Source organism: Phyllobates terribilis, unplaced genomic scaffold (genome assembly GCF_046119375.1).
Source record: "Phyllobates terribilis strain yellow unplaced genomic scaffold, ASM4611937v1 Scaffold_117__1_contigs__length_5270597, whole genome shotgun sequence".
Classification (NCBI taxonomy): domain Eukaryota; kingdom Metazoa; phylum Chordata; class Amphibia; order Anura; family Dendrobatidae; genus Phyllobates; species Phyllobates terribilis.
In genome coordinates, this window is record NW_027362877.1 from 1317876 (window position 1) to 1343912 (window position 26037).

A 26037-nucleotide genomic window follows, 5' to 3' on the forward strand; every position below is an offset into this window, starting at 1 on the left:
CTTATTTCTCATAGTCTGTGAGTCCTTCATGTGTTTTTGAGCAAACTCTATGCTGGCTTTCGTATGTCTTGCACTGAGGAGAGGCTTCCATCTGGCCACTCTGCCATAAAGGCCCGACTGGTGGAGGGCTGCAGTGATCGTTGACTTTTGTGAGCTTTCTCCCATCTGCCTACTGAATCGCTGGAGCTCAGCCACAGTGATCTTGGGGTTTTTCTTTACCTCTCCTACCAAGGCTCTTCTCCCACGATTGCTCAGTTTGGCTGGACTGCCAGGTCTAGGAAGACTTCTGGTGGTCCCAAACTTCTTCCATTTTAAGGATTATGAAGGCTACTGTGCTCTTAGGAACCTTGAGTAATGCAGAAATTCTTTTGTGACCTTGGCCAGATCTGTGCCTTGCCACAATTCTGTCTCTGAGCTCCTTGGGCAGTTCCTTTGAGCTGATGATTCTCATTTGGTCTGACATGCACTGTGAGCGGTGACGTCTTATATAGACAGGTGTGTGCCTTTCCAAATCAAGTCCTATGAGTTTCATTAGACACAGCTGGACTCCAATGAAGGAGTAGAACCATCTCAAGGAGGATCACAAGGAAATGGACAGCATGTGACTTAAATATGAGTGTCTGAGCAAAGGGTCTGAATACTTATGCCCATGTGATATTTCAGTTTTTCTTTTTTAATAAAGTTGCAAAATTGTCTGCATTTCTGCTTTTTGTCAGTCAAGATGGGGTGCAGAGTGTACTTTAATGAGAAAAATAAATGAACTTTTTAGAATTTACCAAATGGCTGCAATGAAACAAAGAGTGAAAAATTTAAAGGGGTCTGAATACTTCCCGTACCCACTGTAAGTGTTCAGCGTACAGCACAGGATAAATATGATCCAAAATGTTCTGTACCCCAAAATGCCACCAAGAGCTTCTACTCAACCCACAAAAAACAAGTCCCCACTCAGGTTCATCATCTGTAAACAGTAATATAGGGGGTGTCCATATTACTGGTAGCACAAAGGCTCTGGAAAAGTGACTTGGCTCCCACTTAAAGAAATCCAGTGACATCTGCGCTCCCAAATCCAAATGCCCCCTCCTCCTGGGCCCCACAGTGTGCAGTTAGCATCCACATGTTTGGCATTACTGTAGCGGGGAGAGCCAATTTATTTCTCCAGAAAGCACTAGCTGGGAATCATGTACTGGGCTCTACAACGTAAGGGCACTGCAGTGTACCGGACACTACAATGTACTGATCACTATAATGGAATATTTGCATTTTCACTTCACAACATCCATTACTGCTCGTTTCTGGAAAGCACCCATGGAGTCAAATTCATCACTACACCTGTAGATACATTTCCATAGGGTGTAATTTCCAAACTGGTGTCACTTGAGGGGGGATTCTGCTCTTTTGCCACTTAGGGTCTCTGTATATGGAGTCTGCAAGCTGTACTACTAAAGTTTGTTCTCCAAGAGTCAAATAGCGCTCCGTCCCTCCCGAGTCTCGCCATGTGGCTAAGCAGTACAGTACAGACACTTATGGGGTATTGCCCCGTTCAGCAGAAATTGTATAACAAATTATGTGGTCATTTTTACTCATTTTCCCTTGTGAAAATGTAAAATCTGGGGCTAAAATATTATAGTGGAAAAATGTAATTTTTTTTTTCTTCACTGTTCAATTGTATAGCATTTTGTGAATCACAATTACCTTGTATTCATTGGGAAAGTGCGCGGTGGATGCTGGGTGTGACGCGCGGGGAAACCCCACCCACAGCCCGGTGTCCACCGCGGGGATCGCATCACCGAGTCACGCCTCACTTGACGTGACATCAGGGGAAGCAAGAGCCGGCTGCAGCCGGGGGTCACGTGATGCCGGTGAGTGGCCAGCGATAGCGCCGCTCACAGCCAATAAAGACAAAGCTAGGTAATTAGAAAAAATCTTCTCTCAACGGGTTAATTACATTGGGGGCATTTTTAATAGTAGTGGACAACTTCTTTAACTGCTTGGACACTTTTCTATACTAAGGCCAAGATACGAAGCTTGAAAGAGTGAAATGGCACTGGAGGTACATTAAGGGAACCTGTCATCAGTAATTACCACTTAAAGAACTATTTGCTGTCTAATCTCTGCCACCCCTGACTTGTGCCAATGTCACCAGTTTATAAGTGTCATTCACTTTACCCGTCATTGTGTTAATGTTATGGCATGTAGTTGTCCTCCTTATTACCGGTACTTTCACTGACGAGGGTCTTCATTGTGAGATCCAGAAAATACATTCAGAAATCTCTTTTGTGTTGAAGAAAAAACTCTCATCTAATTTATCTTTCATCCTTATAGGAAATCCTTGTGAGAATAACGGTTCATCACTAAATTGTAAAAAAGAAGATATCATGAAGCACTCTAATAGAGGAAACCTCATCACCCTTCATGGACCTCCTGGACTTCACAGCACTTCACTTTCTTATAATCCTCCTAATCATGAGGAATCATCTCCTGAGCAATCTCACATTGTTACCAAAAGTCCAGGGGGCAAAGTGGATTCAAGATTTCAGTGTGACAAGCAATTTACAAAAAGCTCAGATTTTTTAACACACAGAAAACACAAAGGAAAAAAGCCATACTCCTGTTCAGAATGTGGGAAATTCTTTACATATAAATCACAATTTGTTATACATGAGAGAATTCACACAGGAGAGAAGCCATTTTCATGTTCGGAATGTGGGAAATGTTTTGGAAGTAAATCAGAGCTTGTTAAACATCAAAGAATTCACACAGGAGAAAAACCTTTTTCATGTTCGGAATGTTGGAAGTCCTTCAAACATAAAGGGAATCTTATTACACATCAGAGAATTCATACAGGAGAGAAGCCATTTTCATGTTCGGAATGTGGGAAATGTTGTAAAAATAAATCAGACCTTGTTAAACATCAAAGAATTCACACAGGGGAAAAGCCGTATTCATGTTTACAATGTGGAAGGTGCTTTACAGAGAAATCACAACTTGTTAAACATCAGAGAATTCACACAGGAGAAAAGCCGTTTTCATGTTCAGAATGTGGAAAGTCCTTCACAGGTAAAGGGGATCTTATTATACATCAGAGAATTCACACAGGAGAGAAGCCATATTCATGTTCAGAATGTGGGAAATGTTGTAGAAGTAAATCAGACCTTGTTAAACATCAAAGAATTCACACAGGGGAAAAACCTTTTTCATGTTTACAATGTGGAAGGTGCTTTCCAGATAAATCACAGCTTGTTACACATCAGAGAATTCACACAGGAGAAAAGCCATTTTCATGTTCAGAATGTGGGAAATGCTTTACATTTAAAGGGAGTCTTATTACACATCAGAAAATTCACACAGGAGAGAAGCCATTTTCCTGTTCAGAATGTGGGAAATGCTTTACATTTAAAGGGAGTCTTATTACACATCAGAAAATTCACACAGGAGAGAAGCCATATTCATGTACAGAATGTGGGAAATCCTTTACAGATAAAAGGAGTCTTATTCCACATCAGCGACTTCACACAGGAGAGAAGCCATATTCATGTTCAGAATGTGGGAAATGCTTTACAAATAAATGGAATCTTATTACACATCAGAGAAATCACACAGGAGAAAAAACATTTTCATGTTCACTATGTGAGAAGTCCTTCACAAATAAAGGGAATCTTTTTACACATCAGAGAAATCACACAGGAGAAAAAACATTTTCATGTTCGGAATGTGAGAAGTCCTTCACAAATAAAGGGAGTCTTATAACACATCAGAGAATTCACACAGGAGAAAAACCATTTTTGTGTTCACTATGTGGGAAGACCTTCACAGCTAAATGGCATCTTAGTAGACATCAGAACATTCATACTGGAAAGAAGCCATATTCATGTTCAGAATGTGGGAAGTGTTTTAGTTATAAATCAGATCTTGTTAAACATCAGAGGATTCACACAGGAGAAAAGCCGTATTCATGTTCAGAATGTGGGAAATGCTTTACAAATAAAGGGAATCTTATTACACATCAGAAAATTCACACAGGAGAGGAGCCATATTCATGTTCAGAATGTGGGAAATCTTTTATGCGTAAATCAAATCTTTCTGCTCATAAGAGAATTCATACAGGAGAAACGCTATTTTCTTGTTCAGAATGTGGGAAATGTTTTATATATAAATCAGAGCTTGTTATGCATCAAAGAATTCACACAGGAGAAAAACTTTATTCATGTTTAGCATGTGGAAGATGCTTCGCAAATAAACCAGAGCTTGTTACACATCAAAGAATTCACACAGGAGAGAAGCCGTATTCATGTTCATTCTGTGAGAAATGCTTTACAAAAAAACCTTATCTTGTGCAGCATGAGAGAAGTCACACAGGAGAGAAGCCATATTCATGTTCAGAATGTGGGAAATCTTTTATACAAAAATCACACCTTATAAAACATGAGAGAAGTCATACGGGAAAGAAAGTGTAATTATGTTCACTGTGTTTTATAAAGTTTAATAAATATTGTTCAGAATAAATGAGTACACCCCCTTTGATGAGTAAGATTTTGTTTAATAGCTCACTGAACACAAGATCAATTTCTACAATTTAGCCAACACTAAGTTTCATAGAACATTTTTTTGTAATCAAAACATGAAAGTAAGGGTAATAATATAACTATCATTACAAAATCTTCAGTTTTACTCAAATTAGTTGATGCAAAAATGAGTACACCCCACATCAAACGCTACTACATCTATCATTTTGTATGGCCTCCATAATTTTAAAGGACGGCACCAAGTTTTCTAGGCCTGGAATGAAAAAGTTAGTGACAATACTATATCTATCTTTTATCTCTTTTTCAATAACGAGCTCTTAGAGCCTGGATGCTGGATGGAGCGATGACAACTTGTCTCTTCAGAATCCCCCATAGGTGTTTGGTTGGGTTCAGATCAGGAGACACTTGGCCACTGAATCACTGTCACCCTGTTCTTCAGAAATGTAACAGTGGCCTACCAAGGGAACAGAGTGATGGCAGCATCTTTTCTGTCACTACAGAGCAGAACATCTGTGAATTCAAGATACCATCAATGAAATGTAGCCCCTCATGCAGCCGCACATAAGGACACAGCCACCACCAGGTCTCACTGTAGACACCATGCATTCTCATTGTATTCCTCACCTCTTCAATGTTATACAGATTTGAAGCCATCAGTTCCAAAAAAAAACCTTTATCTTGGTCTCATCACTCCAGAGTATAAAGTCCCAGGAGTCTTCATATATTTCCACATGTGTCCTGGCAGATTGTAGGGTGGCTTTTTTGTGCATGGGATTTAGGAGAGTCCCCACAACATCTGACCATGACGTGATGGGATTTGAGCTCATGTTACATTGTTCTTTTTAGGGTGAAGATCTGATTGATATTAAGGTTGCAGTTATACATGGAGCACAAGAGGCGACAGCAATATGGGCCGATCAGCAGGGTGAGGAAGGGTGACTGTCATGTCCTGTGGTCACCTACTACTACTCCCATGATTTCATCATAACGTGGTAGATCGCTCACACGGAGGTAGACACAGGTACACTGTTTCTTTAAAAACTTCTGGTTGGTTTATTAAAATGCAGCATAAACCAACACTGAGTCCATAAAAGAAATCACGGCCCTTTGGCCAAAACAGGAAAACAAAGCAAAATGGTAACACAAAAGCACAGTCTTTGTGATAGCAGGGATCCACCTGCTGAGAGTTCAGCAACTCCACTTGGTTCAGGAAAAACAAACAAGATCCTCTCTGGAGCTAGCTTCTCCAGACACTGAACACTGAATGCCTCAGTAGGACTTGTATTTAAACCAAAGACCACACTCTGAGATGGAGATATGGTGAATGACCTCCCACCCTTCACAATGATCATTCACAAAAAACACTCCCTTTTAACATGGAAGTTTAACCTCTTTAAGCAAATAACATGTTGGAGCAAATTTCATGGTTTCAATTCACAGAAGCTAATAGCCTCCGTGAAACGTATCTTCCCTCTATCACTTTACCAGTGACTTTGTCACACATGACACAATCTATTCCATCACTGTGTGTTTCCTACATATGGATTCAGGAGGAGAAATCCACCAGAGAGATGTCCCTGTCCTCTGTATCCCCAGGACTGTCCAGAGGAGAATCACAACATCCCGGAGAGTCATCAGGTAGACGGTGCTGAGCCCTGTACCGGATCTGTATATGGGGGGACATTTCTGATCGAGGTCATAGATGTCACAGATTTTGGTGGTTTCTTGTATTGCGCTGATTGTTACATCTGATATATCAGGAGGAAGATCCGACTAAGAATAAAGTGAAGGACGAGACAGAAGAAGAAGCGATGACGAGGAGGGATCAGCCGTGTGTGAGTGACAGGAAGGAGAAGATTCCGGTACATGTTTTCACAGGTGTGTAATAATGACCGGCGTGTGATGATGATGATGACCGGTGTGTGATATCGTGTGGAGTCTCCGGTGCAGTGAAGCTTTATCCGCTGTCCACATCACAGCAGAAGCGTCCGGTGATGGCGCGGCTGCTCCTGTAGAGTTCGGCTGTGCACCGATGAATACCGGGGCCGCCTTCACACCTCTTCTTAATGATTTATGAAGCACATATTCGTTTTTCTTCACCTTCTATAATATTCCTTCCATCCTTTAAGTCCATATTTTCCTTACACAAGTCCGTGCTGCCATATAAATGACTGAGCTTGTGCTCCAGGTTATGAATCTCCCCGTCCTATGGATCTCGGGGATGTAGCAGCCTCTGCCTGGTGCTGACGAGTGACGACACATGTCACATGTAGAGTCGTCCTACCTGTTGCCTCTGTTTGCCTCCCACTGCCTCCTACACTGAGGCCAGCGTTCTGGTCCCTCCTCATCCAGGCCGGCCGCCCGGTGGCATGAAGAGCCCTACGGTTAGTCAGTAAGTGCCATGCTATGGAGGTGTGGGTCAGACATACTGCTGTCGTCCCTCTGCCACTATGGAGGCCATCTTGGATGTAGGAGGACCCGAACACCGGTCTCAGTCGGAGGCAAGCGGAGGACACCAGGTAGGTGACCGTACATGACAGATGTTTAGTCCTCTGTGCCGGGTGGAGAATTGCTTCAGCATAAAAGGGATTAGGAGCTCGTATCTACAAACAGCTGCGATGGCCGCATCTAGAGTTGTCATTATCTGACAATCATGTTGGTTTTTGAGACCTGGTTCAATCAACGTATAAACATGGAGACTAAATACTGCCGAGAGGGGGCGCCCTTCACCATGCACGGATTATATCCCCTGTCAGCGTCTCATTTATGGTGAATCTTGTAATATGGAGAGATTCACTATATGGAGAATAGTATTGGGCCACCTGCATTAATCACTGCAGTCTGGCTTCTCCTTCAGGCCCTGGTGTCCCCCCGGTGTATAACATCCAGCCTGTCCCACCCCCCAGTGTATAACATGTGGCTCCTCGGTATGTATTGGTTACAATTTCAACTGCTGGGTATATAGATCCTGGGGGGCATACTCAGGGGGTGATATGTGCAGGACAGGCCAGATGTTATACAGGGGTTATATTCACAATAACCAGGGTGTACTTTATTATAAGAGCACATTGTGATTTTGGGAACGTCCCTTTAGAAGAATCTTCACTCTCGGTCTCTACAGACAAACAAGATGTCGTCTAGGAATCGTCCCCCCATCTGAGCCTCTAACGTGAATAAATAATTCTCTTTCCAACAGTAAAATACATAAATTACCAAAAGAAGGTAAGAAGACGTCCTCATCCAGGTTCCGAAAGTTTTAAGTTTTTTTTTTTTACCAATAAATTGGATGAAATTCTTTTTCCGACAAGAATTGTTACCAAATAAAGAAACTGCTGCTCAGATTCCCGGCCGTTCCTCCGACATTTATGAATGACATGATAACCGGGTGTCACCGTTCTCCATACATGTGTCCCCACACTTCTGACACTCAGCGCTGATTGGACAATGTAGGGGAACAATGGTAACGCCCAGTTGTCAGTATTTCCTTACATTTATAGGGTGAATAGCAGAAGAACTGCGCAGCTTAGTGACCAATAACATTATGACTCCGGAAATGAGAGGACGAGAAAGTAAAAAAAAAAAATAATTAAAAATCAATAAAGAAATAATGTATCTGTAAGGCCGATAATGGGGGAAATGATTTACAGATAAAATGACCAAACAACTTACAATCCTAGAATGTTCTGGTTGGAGGGGACCACCTCCAGGGTCCCCGTATCCAGCCCCCTGCTCAATGCAGGACTCACCATCTCAGACAGATGTCTGTCCGGCCTCTGTTGGATTGTTTTCTCCATTCTTGATGGTTTATTTCTCATTACTGACCTCGCTGTATGAGGAGCTTTTTTGTGGGGGATGAGTTGTATTTCTCATCTTGTTACTTTATCATCTTTATTCTGCTGTTATTTTTTAGAATTTTTCTCTCTTCATGAGCTGCACAAGTTGAGTGATAAAACGACCGTCCACCCTGAGACTGAGAAGCGACTATACGGTTATCATATATAGACTCCCTTCCTTGTGTCCTCCATTTGCCTCCTGTAACGGTGAACCGATGGAGGAAACCTGGCAGTTCCTAATAATAAGGCACTTACACACAGTCTCCATACAGCCGGTCCCAGAGGTTTCCCGGCTTCCATCTTTTTACCACTGTACAGTGATCTGGACTTACAGCACAGACACCGGGGCTGCTCCACATAGTAGTGCTGGCTGGTAGAGCGAGCTGGCAGAAGAAGGTCGACATGTCAGATCGGACCCAAAGATGGCAGGTGCTAAACAATCAAGAAGCGGGACGAGGTCAGAATCAGGAAGCCGAGTAACAATGGTCCTGTAGATGGAGGCCTAAGTCATCCCGGGGTATTATGAAAGCCAGACAAGGTTACCAAAGACCAACAGGAGCAATGAAACCAGGTGCAGAATACATCTGTAACTGGTGATGCCCCGCAGACTGCTGGGAGATTAATAGGATGTGGCGCTGCCCCATAGGTCACAGCACAGGAAAGGCAGGGGAGGGTGGTGTAGACGTATTACTGCACTCCCCATACCACTGCACTGGCCGTCCTGGAAGCCGGGGGAAGGGACCACCGATCTGAGCTGAGGGGGCAGCGGAGGGCAGAGGACCCCATAGGGGACTGTACAGGAAAATGTGTAGAGTTCAGTCCCGGGGTGGAGGGTCTCTGTAACTGCGGTAATACAACTAATCCAAGCCAATAACAATATATTTATTTCATTTTCTTTTAGGACTTTTCTACAATAAATACTTTGTTTCTTTTCAGACATTTTTGTGTTACCAAATCCTGGCGGCCATAAACCATAAGCGATGTATTGTTACATGGTGACAGTATTCCTCATTGTTCCCATATAATATACACAACGTCCTGATCAGTCTTTATTACACAAGAATAAGAGGAATAAACTTCATGAATTGTAAGAATAGACGAGATGGAAATTGGAGACTTTCTCCCCGGAGTCTCCACAGAAATCTGCGTATTTCTTCTTCCGTCTCAGGATTCTCGGTTCCGGGGTAAAATCTCTATTCAGTTAGGAAACATTGTTCCATCACTGAGATCGGAGGTGACGGCCGCTCCTGATAAGATTCTGTGTAGGGGGAGGGGAGAGGAGGGGGGGCTAGAGGCCGAGCTCCTCCCATCTACATGGACTCTGACCAGTAGTGACCGTCCTCTCCTATCTCAGTAATGGGACGCGTACACCCGGCGTCAGAGGCTCAATGCAGTGAGGAGGAGAAGCCGCGCGCATGCGGTAGGTTTGTCATGTTCTCAAGCCCCCAAAGCCGTGATGACATGCTAAGTTGGGGCGATTACTCTGGGGTCACGAACGCCTCATCGACAAGTCAAAGGCCTCATTTACATATCATAAACTTTAGAAATACAATACTTTTTCTAAAGATCTGTTTGTGTGTTTAATGTAATAGAGATGTTAGGCGGAGAGTTTATATCTGCAGACACAGCTGCTGCGGGTTCTGGGGGCACAGGGAACGGACAGTTTCCCTTTAAACATAATTTTTAAGGACATATATTTAGTGTTTTGGGCAGGGGCGGATGTATCACATGTGCAGTAGGTTCAGCTGCATATAGACCAAGTAATGTAGGGAGGCTCCAGGGGATAAGGAGGATCCGTGGTGTAGGGAGGCTCCAGGGGATAAGGAGGATCCGTGGTGTAGGGAGGCTCCAGGGGATGATGAGGATCCGTGGTGTAGGGAGGCTCCAGGGGATAAGGAGGATCCGTGGTGTAGGGAGGCTCCAGAGGATAAGAGGCTCCGTGGTGTAGGGTGGTTAATGGAATAACGAGGCTCCAGAGGGGACACGGAGGCCCATTTCCACTACAGGTTGCTCACATACTGGAATCGTTCCACTTTCTACCTCTGTAGATTTTTCTTCTCAGACATTGGGAGAAGGACTCCCCTGGGTCCAGTAATTAGGATTTAACCCTGTAATATGACTTCGGTGCTATTTTATTCTTCTAAGGATTCGTATCATGTCCTTACTGGGGTTGAGCGAGTATGTTCTGTCCGAGTATGGTCGGACCGAGCTCCGAGTATTTACAGCTGCTCGGTGATAAGGTTAGATCGCTCCCGTGTGCATGATTTGCAGCTGTTTGACACTTTTATTACATGTGAGGAATGTGTAAGAAATAGATATTCCTCACATGTAATAAAGCTGTCAAACAGTCGCAAATCATGCACACGGGAGTGATTCAACCATATCACCGAGCAGCTATAAATACTGGGAGCTCGGCCCGAGCATACTCGCCGAAAGGGTTAATAGAACATACTCGCTCAACACTAGTCCTTAGGCATACTGTGGACATGATTACGGCGGCCACCTTTAGGAGGCCCACCTTTGTGATTAGTCAATCTCATTTGCATGCAGTAATGAAAGATTAAAATCAATTTTTAATTGTGTGGACACTTTTCTTCACTAAGGGCGAGATAGGAAGCTTGAGAGAGTGAAATGGCACTGGTGGTACATTAAGGGGGTAAATCCTGATGACAGGTTCCCTTTAAGAACTGTCTATTTGCCGTCTAATCTCTGCCACCCCTGACTTGTGCCAATGTCACCAGATTATAAGTGTTATTCACTTTACCCGTCATTGTGTTAATGTTATGGCATGTAGTTGTCCTCCTTATTACCGGTACTTTGACTGACGAGGGTCTTCATTGTGAGATCCAGAAAATAAATGTGTAAATCTCTTTGGATGTGATTTTTTTAACAACACAAATCTATCTTTCATTCTTATAGGAAATCCTTGTGAGAATAAAGGTTTATCACTAAATTGTAAAAAAGAAGATATCAGGAAGCACTCTAATGGAGAAAACCTCATTACCCTTCCTGCACCTCCTGGACTTCACAGCACTTCACCTTCTTATAATCCTCCTGATCATGAGGAATCATCTCCTGAGCAATCTCACATTGTTACCACTATTCCAGGTGACACAGTGGATACAAGACTTCAGTGTGACAAGCAATTTACTAAAAGCTCAGCTCAGACACAAAGAAAACACAAAGGAGAAAAGCCGTACTCCTGTTCAGAATGTGGGAAATGCTTTACATATAAAACAAAACTTGTTATACATCAGAGAAGTCACACAGGAGAGAAGCCATATTCATGTTCGGAATGTGGGAAGGCCTTCACAGGTAAATTAAGTCTTGTGTTGCACAAGAGAAGTCACACTGGTAAGAAGCCGTATTCATGTTCAGAATGTGGGAAATGCTTTACAGATAAATCAAGATTCATTATACATCAGAGAATTCACACAGGAGAAAAAACATTTTCATGTTCAGTATGTGGGAAATGCTTTAATGATAAAAGGACTCTTATTAGACATCAGAAAACTCACACAGGAGAGAAGCCATATTCATGTTCAGAATGTGGGAAATGCTTTGGATATAAAGGGAGTCTTATTAGACATCAAACATTTCACACAGGAGAGAAGCCGTATTCATGTTCAGAATGTGGGAAATGCTTTCCAGCTAAATCAAGATTTATTATACATCAGAGAATTCACACTGGGGAGAAGCCGTATTCTTGTTCACTATGTGGGAAATCTTTTGTAAATAAATTGTATCTTGTTAGACATGAGGGAAGTCATACAGGAAAGAAACTGTAATCATGTACACTGTGTGTTTTAAAATTTTTAATAAAATTGCTCAGAATAATGAGTACACTTCCTTTGATAAATAAGATTGTCATTAATATCTCACTGAATACCAGAACAATTTCTAAAATTGTCCTTTCCCCCATGACCAGCGCCACACGAGAGAGGGAATTCACCCAATAAGGACAGGAAGCGTACTGAATAAGAGGGCTGCACCTCTACCCCGCATCATTTTTGTGTCCTGTCCATGAGGGAACCTGAAGCTGAAGGATCAGGAGAGGAAAGTTAAAGGAGAAACTTACCCAGGCCTTGCCTGGAAGAAAGGCTCCTTGTATATAGTGCCGGTGTCGGGTCCTGGAAGCGCCACCGCTGGTCACTTGAGGGCTCATGCAGATGCGAGCACCGAAGTCCTTTTGGATGCCTGCTGGCCCCAACAATGTCCCAGGCTTGCGCATGTGCAGGACGCCCTGGGATTGGTGAGCCCTGATGAAGAGCATGCCGGAGACTTCTGACCTGAAGTTTTGGATTTCACTTCCAGGGGGTCTGGAGAAGGCATGCACAAGGGTGTGCGGGAGTTGCTGTGGCTGGTCCCTCTTTTAAAATCACGCCTGACTGCCTAAAGAGTGGGTTTGCTCTGGCTCTCCTTCCCCACGTGATATGGAGGAACGTCAGTGCCAAGATCAGAGTTCACGCAGCAATGGCAGTCTCATGAGTTGCAGAAGTGACAGTACGACCGACCACGAACAATGGTGTGATTTGATCCAGCCTCTGAATCTGGTACCCTTATTAAACTCCAGAATGCTGACTGATCTTTGAGAAATTTCACCATGGTAATTAAGACCCTTTTTCTTGTCTCTAATTACTAGGAACGGCTTAAGAAATGTGGTCACGCAAAACACAGTCCTTGTGTTAGCAGGGGTCCACCTGCTCAGAGTCTAGCTACTCCACAAGGTTCAGGTCAGCTCAACACAAACATGTCTGGAGTTTGCCTCCCCAGACTTACTGAACAAGTAATGCCTCAGCAGACCTTGTATTTAGACCCCAGACCGCACCTTCAGGTGGAGATATGGAGAACAACCTCCCGCCCGCTCTATGGTTGTTCTTATAAAGACATACATTTTACAAGTGGTGACTTAACCCTTCTCAGCAAATAATATGCTGAAGGAAACTTAACGGCTTTATTTCACTAAAGCTAATGCATCTTTTATTTCATTGCCAATTCCAGTGGACATTTCAGCCCGTCCCAGGCTTTTTTCAGCAATGCAGTCATCATACAATCACTAGTTTATAAAGGATTACACCTCAGAAGTGACATCAGATGTAAAACAAAAAAACGCCTACCCGATATAATTCTTCATGCATGAATCCCGTATAACATAATTTATTTTTTATTTTATGTATTTTTTGAATTATTATATTATTCACGGCTACGTAGACATTATTGCATTAAATATAATTAATCAAAGCTATATTGATGAATCATATTATGAAAATTTTTTACTGAAATGAAAATAACTTCCACTTGGACTGTGTCGAGTATCATCATTGAAATTACATCAAGTAGTGATTCATCAATATTAAATCAGTGCAACAATGTTGTCTAAAACAAAGAAATACCGTATTTTTCGGACTATAAGATGCACCTAGGTTTTAGAGGAAGAAAATAGAAAAAAAATGTAGGCAAAAAATGTGGTCATGATGCCCTGTTAAGGGGGAGGGGGTCTGCTGCTGACACTGTTATAGGGGTAATGTCCCCCAATTCTGTTAATATTACCCATCCTGGTCTGTATGGCCCCCTCCTTCCTCTTATACGTGGCCCTCATCACCATCCTGATATGCATGGCACCCCTCATCCCCATCCTGGTCTGCATGGCACCCAAATCCCCCATCTTTGTATACATGGCACCCCAATCTCCTATCCTGGTATACATGGCACCCCTTGATCCCCATCCTGATATGCTAGGCACCCCTCATCTTGGTAGGCATGGCTCCCCTCATCCTGGTAGGCATGGTTCCCCTCATCTTGGTATGCATGGCACCCCTCATCCCTCTTCCTGGTATGCATAACACCCCTCATCCTGGTATGCATGGCACCCCTCATCCTGGTATGCATGGCACCCCTCATCTTGGTATGCATGGTACCCCTCATCCCTCTTCTTGGTATGCATGGCACCCCTCATCCTGGTATGCATGGCACCCCTCATCCTGGTATGCATGGCACCCCTCATCCTAGTATACAAGGCCATCCCCTGATCCCCATCACGCTGCACACACAAAAATAAACAATTATAATCACCTCCTCTCTCCTCCAGCCCTACGTCCCACTCTGCTGTCGACACTCCCTGCGCCAGAACTGTGTGTGTGTGGAGCAGTGACCATTAACTCACACGGTACCTGCAGCACAGCTCCTGCTGCGGACGGTGGTCTTTGTGCCCACTATTAAAGACCATGAATATTCACTACAACCCATGGGAGTGGATTGTAGTGAATATTCATGGTCTTTAATAGCGGGAACATAAACCGAACAGCGGCAGCAGGAGCCGCACTGCGGCTACAGTGTGCGCGTTTTTGAGGAAAATTAATCATTGTTCTCCACGCCCATGGGCATGTGGAGCAGTGAATATTCATTTTCTTTAGCAGCGGGCACAGTGTAGGCTGCAGCAGGCGGCTCCTGCCTCTTGTGCCCCGCCGCCGCTCCCCCCACACCCCTCACCACCCACAGCCATAGTTATATAGTACGGGGCACAGTTCGGACTATAAGACACCCCCACTTTCCTCCAAAATTTTGGAGGAAAAAAGTGCGTCTTATAGTCCGAAAAAATACGGTATATTTTTTAATCACAAACAAATTTAAGATAAAAATAAAAGATAAAATTTCATATATTGCAACTCATTTCATAACCTTTATTAATACATTCAGGGATAACGTTTTTACCTTATGTATCCAATATGCCTCACTTCGGAGGAGTATTGTCTTTATATTACCACCCCTCCTAGGAATTCTAGGAATTATCACCTGTTCCAGCTCTTGGTATTTTAATTGTGCGATAGTATGTGTGTTTTTTTTCCCTGAAAATGTGCTGGAAGAGGTAATGGCAATACCAATAAAGGTAATATCTCCGCACCTTATTGTGGATTTGTGCTTATTAATCTTTGTACCAACTGATTGCGTGGTTTCTCCACTATAAGCTAAACCACAGGGACATTTTATCATATAAATCACGTTATTGGAGAGGCAAGTAAAAAAAACTTTTCTTTTTCGTGGTTGTCCAGTTTGAGAGTCATAAAAAAAAAAAATTCTCCTTTAGCAACATTATTACATTGGAAACATCCCAAACATGGATATGTACCGTTTTTTCCTACTAGAAATAAAGGTTTGTTTAGATTCTCTCTTTTCACTACCTAGGTCCGCACGCACTAATTTATCTTTAATATTAGTCAACTTTTTGTTACAAATCAATGAGAGATTCTCAAACTGTGATATCTGAGGATACGCATGATGTCAGATATGCCGATGTTTTATAACAATATGATCAACTTTTAAATTGATTGGATGATAATCCCTGACAAAAGGTATCCTGTGTGATAATGCACTTCTAGATCTTTTATTAGACAGAGAATCCTCTTTAACTTTCTCTAACAGGTGGCGTGGATAACCTCTCGCCATAAAATCATGTCGCATTTCAGTAAGTCTCTGTTCACAAAGAGATGGTTTGGACACAATTCTGCGTATCCTTTGTAACTGTGATTTAGGGATAGCCCTCTAAAGAGAATAAGAGTGCGCACTTTCAAAGTATAAAACACTATTTTTGTCTGTATTTTTTTTTTATATATATAAATCTGTATCCAGACTATTATCATTTTTAATAATTGATGTATCAAAAAAAAAAATTATTCTTCCCAAATCGTTTGTCGTGGTAAAATTTAATTCATCCCAAATATTATTCAGATATTTTTCAAAATCTTGCATTGCCTCTAGTGTGGCCCCTCCCATATGCAAATGACATCGTCAATATATCTCCCACGTTTTCACGTGTGTTTGAAAATAAAGTATGTTTGTATATAAATCGTTCTTCAAAGAATGCCATATATGCATTTGCATATGGGGGGGCCACATTAGCACCCATCGCCAAACCCCTCCGTTGACAATAGAAAGTGTCCTGAAAGAGAAAATAGTTCTCATTGAGGGCTAGAGTCAAAAAACCGATAATGCAATCAATTTGGAAGTGTGTAAATTCATTTCAATTCAAAATCCAATGGATCGCCTCAAGTCCCTTGTGATGTTCTCTAGAAGGGTATAAATTAGCTCCATCAATGGTAACTAATATAGTATCATCTCCACTATCATCAATCATTTTAATTTTTTTCAAAAAAATCTTTAGTATCCAGAAGAAATGCTTTTGTTTTTTTTATATTAAAAGTGTGAGGAGGATCCTACCAACATGATTGATAACGAGGATAATACCGAGTTAGTTGATGTCACAATTGGCCTTGCCCGGAGGATCAATTAAGGTTGTATGCACCTTTGGCAGTGTATAAAATACAGGTGTAAGGGGATCCGTCTTCACCAAAAAATCCGCTAATTTATCATCAATAATACCCAGGTTTTTATATTTATCAATCATGTTGGAAATTTTCCTCTGAATTTTGGGCAAGGGATCATGGCTCAGTGGTACATAGGTCGTCTGATCTGACAATTGTCGCAGGATTTCTTTTTTTTATATTTGTAACGATCCATTACCACCACTGAACCACCCTTGGCTGCCGGTTTAATTTCGATCGAATCGTCATGCCTTAAAGAAGTCAATGCTTGTCTCTCTCTAAAACCCAAATTCATTCTTGGATAAGGACCACTTTGTCTATCTGCATACGTGAATTTTGGGTGGAGAGAAAAAGCTTCTTTGTCTTAATCCCAGTTCAGATGCAGTAAAGCATTTCACCTGTAATACAGGTAAAGTGCGCGCAGGTGTAATCACATTTGAAAAATAAGTTTTAATCTGACATCACGGAGAAACTTAATGTCCAAATCAAGTTGAAATGTATTAAGTTTGGACATAACAACAAATGAAAGTCCTTTCTGCAATACTTGCATCTGAATTGCAAAAAAGTTTTTGATGAAATGTTTATAACAAGGGACTCCTCTCTACCTGAGATCTTGTTTGCATCGCAGGTGTAGCTGTGTCGGTGATGGCGACCTGCTCTCCTCCTCTTCTTGTGATGTTCGGCCGCTTTGTTCTCACGGAAAAAGGACGTGGATTCCTCCAGGATCCTGAGAACTCGTTGCTAGAATTAGATGAATAAAAATCATTCCTAAAACATTGTCTGGGATTTCTAATCCTATTGGAAGTTTGCTCTCGCCATCTATAAACTTTATTAGAAAGATAGTCTTCAGTGTCACGAGTAAATTTCCTTCTTTTTCTCTCTTGTAAATCCTTTCAATGAATATCCAGAACAGAATTACAAAGATTCCTTCATAATGGAAAGTTTATCAGATTTCAAACAGGAGGTTAATTGCTCTTCAATATTAGCACTCTGAACTTTAAGGTCAGCGATGGCTTTATGCAATCTGTCAATTGTTAGTAACATCAAATCCATAGAACATTTATTAAGCACTTGCTCAAAATCATCGCAGAATATATTATCTTCTGAAAACAGCGTCGAGCGTAGGTTAACCCCTTAAGTCCTGCTGTATTTTCTTTTCTCGATAATATTCTACAAGTGTTTCAGCATGCAACTCGTATGAAATCAACCTCTTAGTTTCCCCTCTCAAAGTCCCGTCTTTTGAACTCACTTGTTGGGATTTTCAGGAAATCTGTTGATATTGTGGATTGCGCCATAATTCCAGCGGCTTCTTCCTAATTGAAAATCCGACTTGTTGCAGCGATGGTGAAAAATGTGTGCTCGTATCCCAATATGAATACAGGGATGGTGGATCGGTGGTGGTGCCCGTGGAGTAGAATATGCAGAAAGGAAGTAATTCCCAGCACTCACGTGTTCAGTGAATAATTGTTCTTTTATTTCATTGCCAATTCCAAAGGATGTTTCAGCCTGTCCCAGGCTTTTTTCAACAATGCAGTCATCATACAATCACTAGTTTATATTAAATTAGATTAGATTAGATAAATCACATTATTATTATTTATTATTATAGCACCATTAATTCCATGGTGCTTTACATGTTTAAAAGGGATATACACAGCAAACAACAAGTACAATAATTGGAACAAAAACAAGTCAGCGACTGGTACAGGAGGAGAGAGGACCCTGCCCGCGAGGGCTCACAATCTACAAGGGATGGGTGAGGATACAGTAGGCTGATCGTGCAGCAGTGTGGTGGAGCAAGGGTTACTGCAGGTTGTAGTCTTGTCGGAACAGGTAGGTCTTCAGGCTCCTTTTGAAGGTTTCCACGGTCGAAGAGAGTCTGATGTGTTGGGGTAGAGAGTTCCAGAGTAGGGGGGATGCACGGGAGAAATCTTGTATGCGATTGTGGGAAGAGGAGATAAGAGGGGAGTAGAGAAGGAGATCTTGTGAGGATCGGAGGTTGCGTGCAGGTAAGTACCGGGAGACTAGGTCACAGATGTATGGAGGAGACAGGTTGTGGATGGCTTTTTATGCCATGGTTAGAGTTTTGAACTGGAGTCTCTGAGCTATGGGGAGCCAGTGAAGGGATTGACAGAGAGGAGAGGCCCGGGAATAGTGGGGGGACAGGTGGATTAGTCGGGCAGCAGAGTTTAGGATAGATTAGAGTGGCAGAAGGGAGGCTACAGAGCAGGAGGTTGCAGTAGTCGAGGCGGGAGATGATGAGGGCATGCACTAGTGTTTTTGAAGATTCGTGGTTCAGGAATGTGCGGATCAGGGAAATATTTTTGAGCTGGAGTCGGCAGGAAGTGGAAAGGGCTTGGATATGAGGTTTGAAGGAGAGATCAGAGTCAAGGGTTACCCCAAGGCAGCGAGCTTGCGGGACTGGGGAGAGTGGGCAGCCATTGACTTTGATAGATGGGGGGTTGAGCGAGATGGTGGAAAGATGATGAATTCAGTTTTATCCATATTAAGTTTTAGAAATCTAGAGAAGAAAGATGAAATAGCAGACACACATTGGGGGATTCTGGTTAGTAAGTAGGTGATATCAGGTCCAGAGAGGTAAATCTGTGTGTCATCAGCATAGAGGTGATACTGAAAGCCGTGAGACTCTATGAGCTGTCCCAGGCCGAAGGTGTAGATGGAGAAGAGCAGGGGTCTTAGAACTGAGCCTTGGGGAACACTGACAGATAGGGGGAGAGGTGAGGAGGTGGTGTGGGAGTGGGAGACGTTGAATGTCCAGTCTGTTAGGTATAAGGAGATACAAGATAGGGCCAAGTTTGTGATGCCAAGAGATGAGAGAGTCTGTAGTAGGAGGCATAGTTGGATTATAATAAGGGCAATCTGGGCTACCGCCTGGGGCCCGGGCCTCCAGGGGGCCCATGGCCAATTTCCCCTCATTATAATGTTTTCGGCAGAGGGGGACCGCACTGTGCCTTAGACGCTGGCAGCATCAGGGAGACAGACACGCCCCCTGCATGCTGTGTGCTGCGTCTCCAGAGCTGACGTCACACAGCGGCGCCTGGAGCTCATCAGCCTGCCGGAGAGGAGCATCAGCCTGCCGGAGAGGAGCATCAGCCTGCTGGAGAGGAGCTCCTGCAGCAGACCTCAGTGGATGACGGTAAATATGAGGATTGAGGAGGGGGCTGCAGGACGCTGCTCTCCTCCTGATGAGTTCACACAGATCCCTTAGTGTCAGGTCTGCAGACGCTCTGCTGGGGCTCTGTGTGACTTATTGCTGGAGTCTGACCTTTGCTGCAGATCAGGTCACTCTGAGTCATTGGCTCAAGCGTCACCAATCCTGCAATAAATCACACTGAGCCCCATTTGAGCATCCACAGACATCCATACAGGATCTTGCACTGACTGATCAACCCTGAACCTACAGGACATCACATACTATACTGCTCCATATATAATATGTGAGGTCCTGTGTGCAGGTCCAGGTGTGATCAGTACAGTGTATATCCCTGTACAAAAAATGTCATCCAGTATACAGATTAGTGTATGGTATACTGTGTACAGACATCAGATGGGATATAACAATGTGCATAGTATATAATATCTGATGCCTGTATCACAGTATATCATACTAGCTATTGAACCCGTTCTACTCCCGGGTGGCAAGCTTTTTTATTAGTATATGCTCCTCCATCCTGGTCCCCCATCCTGGTATATACTCCCCCATCCTGGTATATACTCCCCCATCCTGGTATATACTACCCCATCCTGGTCCATGCCCCCCCTCCCCATCCTGGTATATACTACCCCATCCTGGTATATACTACCCCATCCTGGTCCATGGCCCCCCCCTTATCCTGGTCCCCCATCCTGGTATATGCTCCCCAAGCCTGCTTCCCCATCCTGGTATATACTCCTCCATTCTAGTGTATGCTTCCTCATCCTGGTATATGCTCCCCCATTCTGGTCCATGCTTCCCCCCCCTCCATCCTGGTATATGCTCCCCCATCCTAGTCACCCATCCTGATATGTACTCCCCGATCCATAAATAAATGTAAAAAAAAAGGTGCTTTTCCACCTCTCCACTGCAGCGCATCGCCTGCGTTATTTCACTAACAATTGCGCCGGAATCGGCGCCCACGCATAGCGCGATATCCATTTTAATTATAATGAATACGATTGAGCAGAGTGTATTCAACAAAATGCCGCCAGAATACGCGCATGCGCATGCCACGCTGTCCATTTTGTTGAAGACACTGTGCATATTTGTCTTCACTAAAATGCCGCCAAAAATCGCGCTATGTGCAGGCGCCGATTTTGGCGCCACACTCTTCCCCCGACCTCTCCAGAGATGACCGGACCGAACAAGTATGTGTTTATGGTGCTGGAGATCGCGGTATACGCTCAGTGCTTATGCATACCGCGATCTCTGGCTCCGCACTCCTCTTCCCTGTCTGGGATGTGGATGCGTCTTTCTGTCTGCGGCCGGACTGTGCAGGTATTGTACTGGCGCAGTCTATAGAGGCTTCTGACAGAAGGAAACTTCCCTGATTGTACTATAGATACCAGTCATGTATTGTCATATAGACTGTACAGGGCCATACCTAGGGGAATCGGGGGGGCACGTGACCTGGGTACATTCGTCAGGGGGGCGCCTTCGGGCCACCTCATCCGATGGTCAGAGGTTTCTCCCAGGCAGCTGCATTTTGCATTCGACCATTCTCTGAGCTGGCTGTGGAACTGACAGTCGATCAGAGTAGGGAGCTATGTACGGGCTCATACTGTATATAGGGAGCTATGTGGGGGCTCATACTGTATAAAGGGAGCTATGTGCGGGCACTTATTGTATATAGGGAGCTATGTGCGGGCACTTATTGTATATAGGGAGCTATGTGCGGGCTCTTACTGTATATAGGGAGCTATGTGCGGGCTCTTATTGTATATAGGGAGCTATGTGCGGGCTCCTATTGTATATAGGGAACTATGTGCAAGTTCCTATTGTATATAGGGAGCTATGTGCGGGCTCTTACTGTATATAGGGAGCTATGTATGTGGGGGCTCATACTGTATAAAGGGAGCTATGTGCGGGCTCTTACTGTATATAGGGAGCTATGTGCGGGCTCTTACTGTATATAGAGGGCTATGTGGGGGCTCATACTGTATCTAGGAGGCTATGTGGGGGCTCATACTGTATGTAGGTGGCAGTGCGGGGGCTCATACTGTGTGTAGGGGGCTGTGTGTTGGCTCAAAATGTATGTATACGGCTGTGTAGGGGCTCATACTGTATCTAGGAAGCTATATGGGGGCTCATACAGTATATAGGGGGATGTCAGCATACTTAAAACTGCTCAATATTATGTCATACAATTAATATTATTTTTTATTATTTTATTAATATTATTAATATGGAGCAGAATTAATTTCAGCCTCTTGGTTCGGCTTCCACAACAGTCATGGTCTCTCTTGTGGCCCCTTGGGAAAAATAATCTCCCACCGCTGCTCTATTATGTATAGCGCTATGTTATGTATAGTGCTGTACATAATGGAAAAAATTCCGTAATTTTCCGTCTACAGATGTGATCAAAGCATCTGTGTGTTACTCACATGACCTATCACATGATCTATCAAAAGGGATCATGTGACATGTCACGTGATACATCAGGTGCCCGGGGGGACCCACGCCTTCTAAACTGCCCGGGGCCCTGACTACTCTTAATCCACCCCTGGTAGGAGGGAATGGTCTACTGGGTCAAAGGCAGATGACAGGTCCAGAAAGAGAAGGGCAGAGTAGTGTCGCTTGGATTTGGCGGTCAGTAGGTCGTTGGTGACGTAAGTCAGGGCCGTTTCAGTAGAATTGTGCGGTCGGAAGCCAGATTGGAGGCGGTGAAAGAGGGAGCAGGAGGAGAGGTGGGAGGACACCTCAAGATGGACGTGTTGTTCCAGTAGTTTTGAGGCATAGGGGAGAAGTGATATGGGACGATAGCTAGACAGAGAGGATGGGTCAAGGGATGGATTTTTGAGGATGGGTGTGATCGAGGCATGTTTGGAGCATGAGGGGAAGACACCAGTTGCTAGTGACAGGTTGAAGAGGTGGGTTAGGGTTGGGATGAAGACTGCAGGTTTGGGATGAGGTGGAACGGGATTGGGTCAAGTTCACAGGTGGTGAGATGTTACTTGGAGAGGAAAGTTGATCTTCTGTGATGGCGGAGAAGCTGGTTTTGGAGGAGGAGAGTTGAGTAGATATGAAGAGGGACTGTGGGGACTTATGGCATTATATGAAATGTTATCTAATAGAGGAGGATTAATTTAAAAAGAACTAATAGAATAGATTTGATGCACTATTATATTCTAAGGAAAAAAACTTTCTGTATAGCCGTATATGATTCATTAATATAGCTTTGATTAATTGTATTTAATGCAATAATATCTATGTAGCTGTGAATAATCTAAAATATATATATAGTTTTGTTTTATGTATTTTTTTAATTATGTTATACGAGATTTATGCATAAAGAATTTTATTGGGTAGGTCGTTTTTTTGTTTTACATATGATGTCACTTCCGAGGTGTAATCCTTTATAAACTAGTGATTTTATGATGTCTAGTAGATGTGATCAGAGTCTTCGTTACAGGATCCATCGGTCGTGATCGGTGACGTCTTGTAGATGTGATCGGAGCCTTAGTTACAGGCCCATCGGTCGTGATCGGTGACGTCTTGTAGATGTGATCGGAGCCTTAGTTACAGGATCCATCGGTCGTGGTCGGTGACGTCTTGTAGATGTGATCGGAGCCTTAGTTACAGGATCCATCGGTCGTGGTCGGTGACGTCTTGTAGATGTGATCGGAGCCTTAGTTACAGGATCCATCGCTCGTGGTCGGTGATATCTTGTAGATGTGATCGGAGCCTTAGTTACAGGATCCATCGCTCGTGGTTGGTGACGTCTTGTAGATGTGATCGGAGTTTTAGTTACAGGATCCATCGGTCGTGGTCGGTGACGTCTTGTAGATGTGATCGGAGCCTTAGTTACAGGATCCATCGGTCGTGGTTGGTGACGTCTTGTAGATGTGATCGGAGCCTTAGTTACAGGATCCATCGGTCGTGGTCGGTGACGTCTTGTAGATGTGATCGGAGCCTTAGTTACAGGATCCATCGGTCATGGCCGGTGACGTCTTGTAGATGTGATCAGAGCCTTAGTTAAAGGATCCATCAGTCGTGGTTGGTGTCATTTTGTCGATGTGAGCCTTAGTTAAAGGATCCATGTCACGACACAGCTGTCAGGTGACCAGGGATCAGGGGCTCCTATCCTGACCCTAACACTAGGGGGCACCCTAGCTCACCCTATTCCCCGGGATACCTCTGAAGGTGAGGATGCCGAGGCCTCCACCCTCGCTCTAACTCCTGAGTTAGACCTCCGCTTGTTCTCCCCCACTCAGGGAAGAGGGGCGCTACTGTGCACCGAAGTACACCCACCCGACAAACAGGGCAGCACAGACAGGGATAAACAGAAAACTCCAGGCACACAAAATATTCTCTCAAGGGGAGCAGTGACTATTCCAGGACAGAGTGGGACACAGCGCTGGAGGAGAGAGGAGGTGAGTGTAATTGTTTATTTTTTTTCTGTGAAGTGCTACGAGGATCACAGGGTGCCAAGCATACCAGGATGAGGGGGGCCATACATACCAGGAGTCGCACTACAGGCACAGTGTTCCGGCTATTAAGGAAAATGAATGTTCACTGCTCCTGAATATTCATTTTCTTTAGTAGCGGGCACAGTGTAGGCTGCTGCAGGCTGCTGCCTCCTGTGCCTCACTACTCCGCCGCTGTCACTTCCCCTACATACCCCACCACCCACAGCAACAGTATTTATGTATATCGGACTATAAGACGCACCCCCCCACTTTCCTCCAAAATTCTGGTGGAAAAAAGTGCGTCTTATAGTCCGAAAAATCTGGTAATTTATTTCAGTTCTTCAATACAAAAGTGAAACTCATATATTATATAGAGTCATTACACACAGAGGGATCTATTATATAGAGTCATTACACACAGAGGGATCTATTATATAGAGTCATTACACACAGAGTGATCTATTATATAGAGTCATTACACACAGAGGGATCTATTATATAGAGTCATTACACGCAGAGTGATCTATTATATAGAGTCATTACACACAGAGGGATCTATTATATAGAGTCATTACACACAGAGTGATCAATTTCACGTGTTTATTTCTGTTAATGTTGATGGTTATGGCTTACAGCCAATGAAAACACACAAGTCATTATCTCAGTAAATTAGAATACTTTATAACAACAGCTTGAAAAATGATTTTAAAATCCGAAATGTTGTCCTACTGAAATGTCTGTTCAGCAAATGCCCTCAATACTTGGTCTGGGCTCCTTGTGCATCAATGCGGCAATGTGGCATGGAGGCGATCAGCCTGTGGCATGGAGGGATCAGCCTATGGCCCTGCTGAGGTGTTATGGAAGCCCAGGTGGCTTTGATAGCAGCCTTCAGCTCGTCTGCATTGTTGGCTCTGGTGTCTCTCATCTTCCTCTTGATAATACCCCATAGATTCTTTATGGGGTTAAGGTCAGGCGAGTTTGCTGCCAATCAAGCACAGTGATACTGTTGTGTGTAAACCAGGTATTGGTACTTTTGGTCGTGTGGACAGGGGCCAAGTCCTGCTGGAGAATGAAATTTCCATCTCCAAAAAGCTTGTTGGCAGAGAGAAGCATGAAGGGCTGTAAAATGTCCTGGTAGACGGCGGCGCTGACTTTGGTCTTGATAAAACACAGTGGACCTACACCGACAGATGACATGGCTCCCCAAACCATCACTGATTGTAGAGACTTCACACTAGACCTCCAGCAGCTTGGATTTTGGCCTCTTCACTCTTCCTCCAGACTCTGGGACATTGATTTCCAAATAAAATGCAAAATTTACTTTCATCTGAAAACAACACGTTGGACCACTGAGCATGAGTCCAGGTCTTTTTCTCCTTGGCCCAGGTAAGACGCTTCTGGTGTTGTCTATTGGTCATGAGTGGCATGACACAAGGAATGTGACACTTGTAGCCCATGTCCTGGATACCTCTGTGTGTGGTGGCTCTTGAAGCAATGACTCCAGCAGCAGTCCACTCCTTGTGAATCTCCCCCACATTTTTGAATGGCCTTTTCTTAACAGTCATTTCAAGGCTGCGGTTATCCCGGTTGCTTGTGCACCTTTTCCTACCACACTTTTTCCTTCCACTCAACTTTCCATTAATATGCTTGGATACAGCACTCTATGAACATTGAACAGCCAGCTTCTTTAGCAATGACTTTTTGTGGCTTACCCTCCTTGAGTGTGTCAGTGACTGC

General features: G+C 43.7%; 2 protein-coding genes across 2 annotated transcripts; both read left to right on the forward strand.

Annotated features, from left to right (window-relative positions):
• The first annotated feature begins 2364 nt into the window (after positions 1 to 2364).
• On the forward strand, positions 2365 to 4510 carry LOC141201525 (uncharacterized). Its single transcript, XM_073663528.1, has one exon. It carries the CDS (start codon positions 2376 to 2378, stop codon positions 4452 to 4454), a length of 2079 nt encoding a protein of 692 aa, XP_073519629.1. The 5' UTR covers positions 2365 to 2375; the 3' UTR covers positions 4455 to 4510.
• A 4948-nt stretch (positions 4511 to 9458) lies between these two features.
• On the forward strand, positions 9459 to 12144 carry LOC141201501 (uncharacterized). Its single transcript, XM_073663508.1, has 2 exons — positions 9459 to 9540; positions 11276 to 12144. The coding sequence occupies exons 1-2, from the start codon at positions 9459 to 9461 to the stop codon at positions 12142 to 12144; spliced, it is 951 nt and encodes a 316-aa protein (XP_073519609.1).
• Positions 12145 to 26037: the final 13893 nt, after the last annotated feature.

Coding starts and splice junctions, on each gene's coding strand:
- LOC141201525 (XM_073663528.1), top strand. CDS start 2,376: ATGAAGCACTCTAATAGAGGAAACCTCATCACCCTTCATGGACCTCCT.
- LOC141201501 (XM_073663508.1), top strand. CDS start 9,459: ATGGAAATTGGAGACTTTCTCCCCGGAGTCTCCACAGAAATCTGCGTA. Junction 9,541..11,275: donor TCAGGATTCTCGGTTCCGGG/GTAAAATCTCTA, acceptor TCATTCTTATAG/GAAATCCTTGTGAGAATAAA.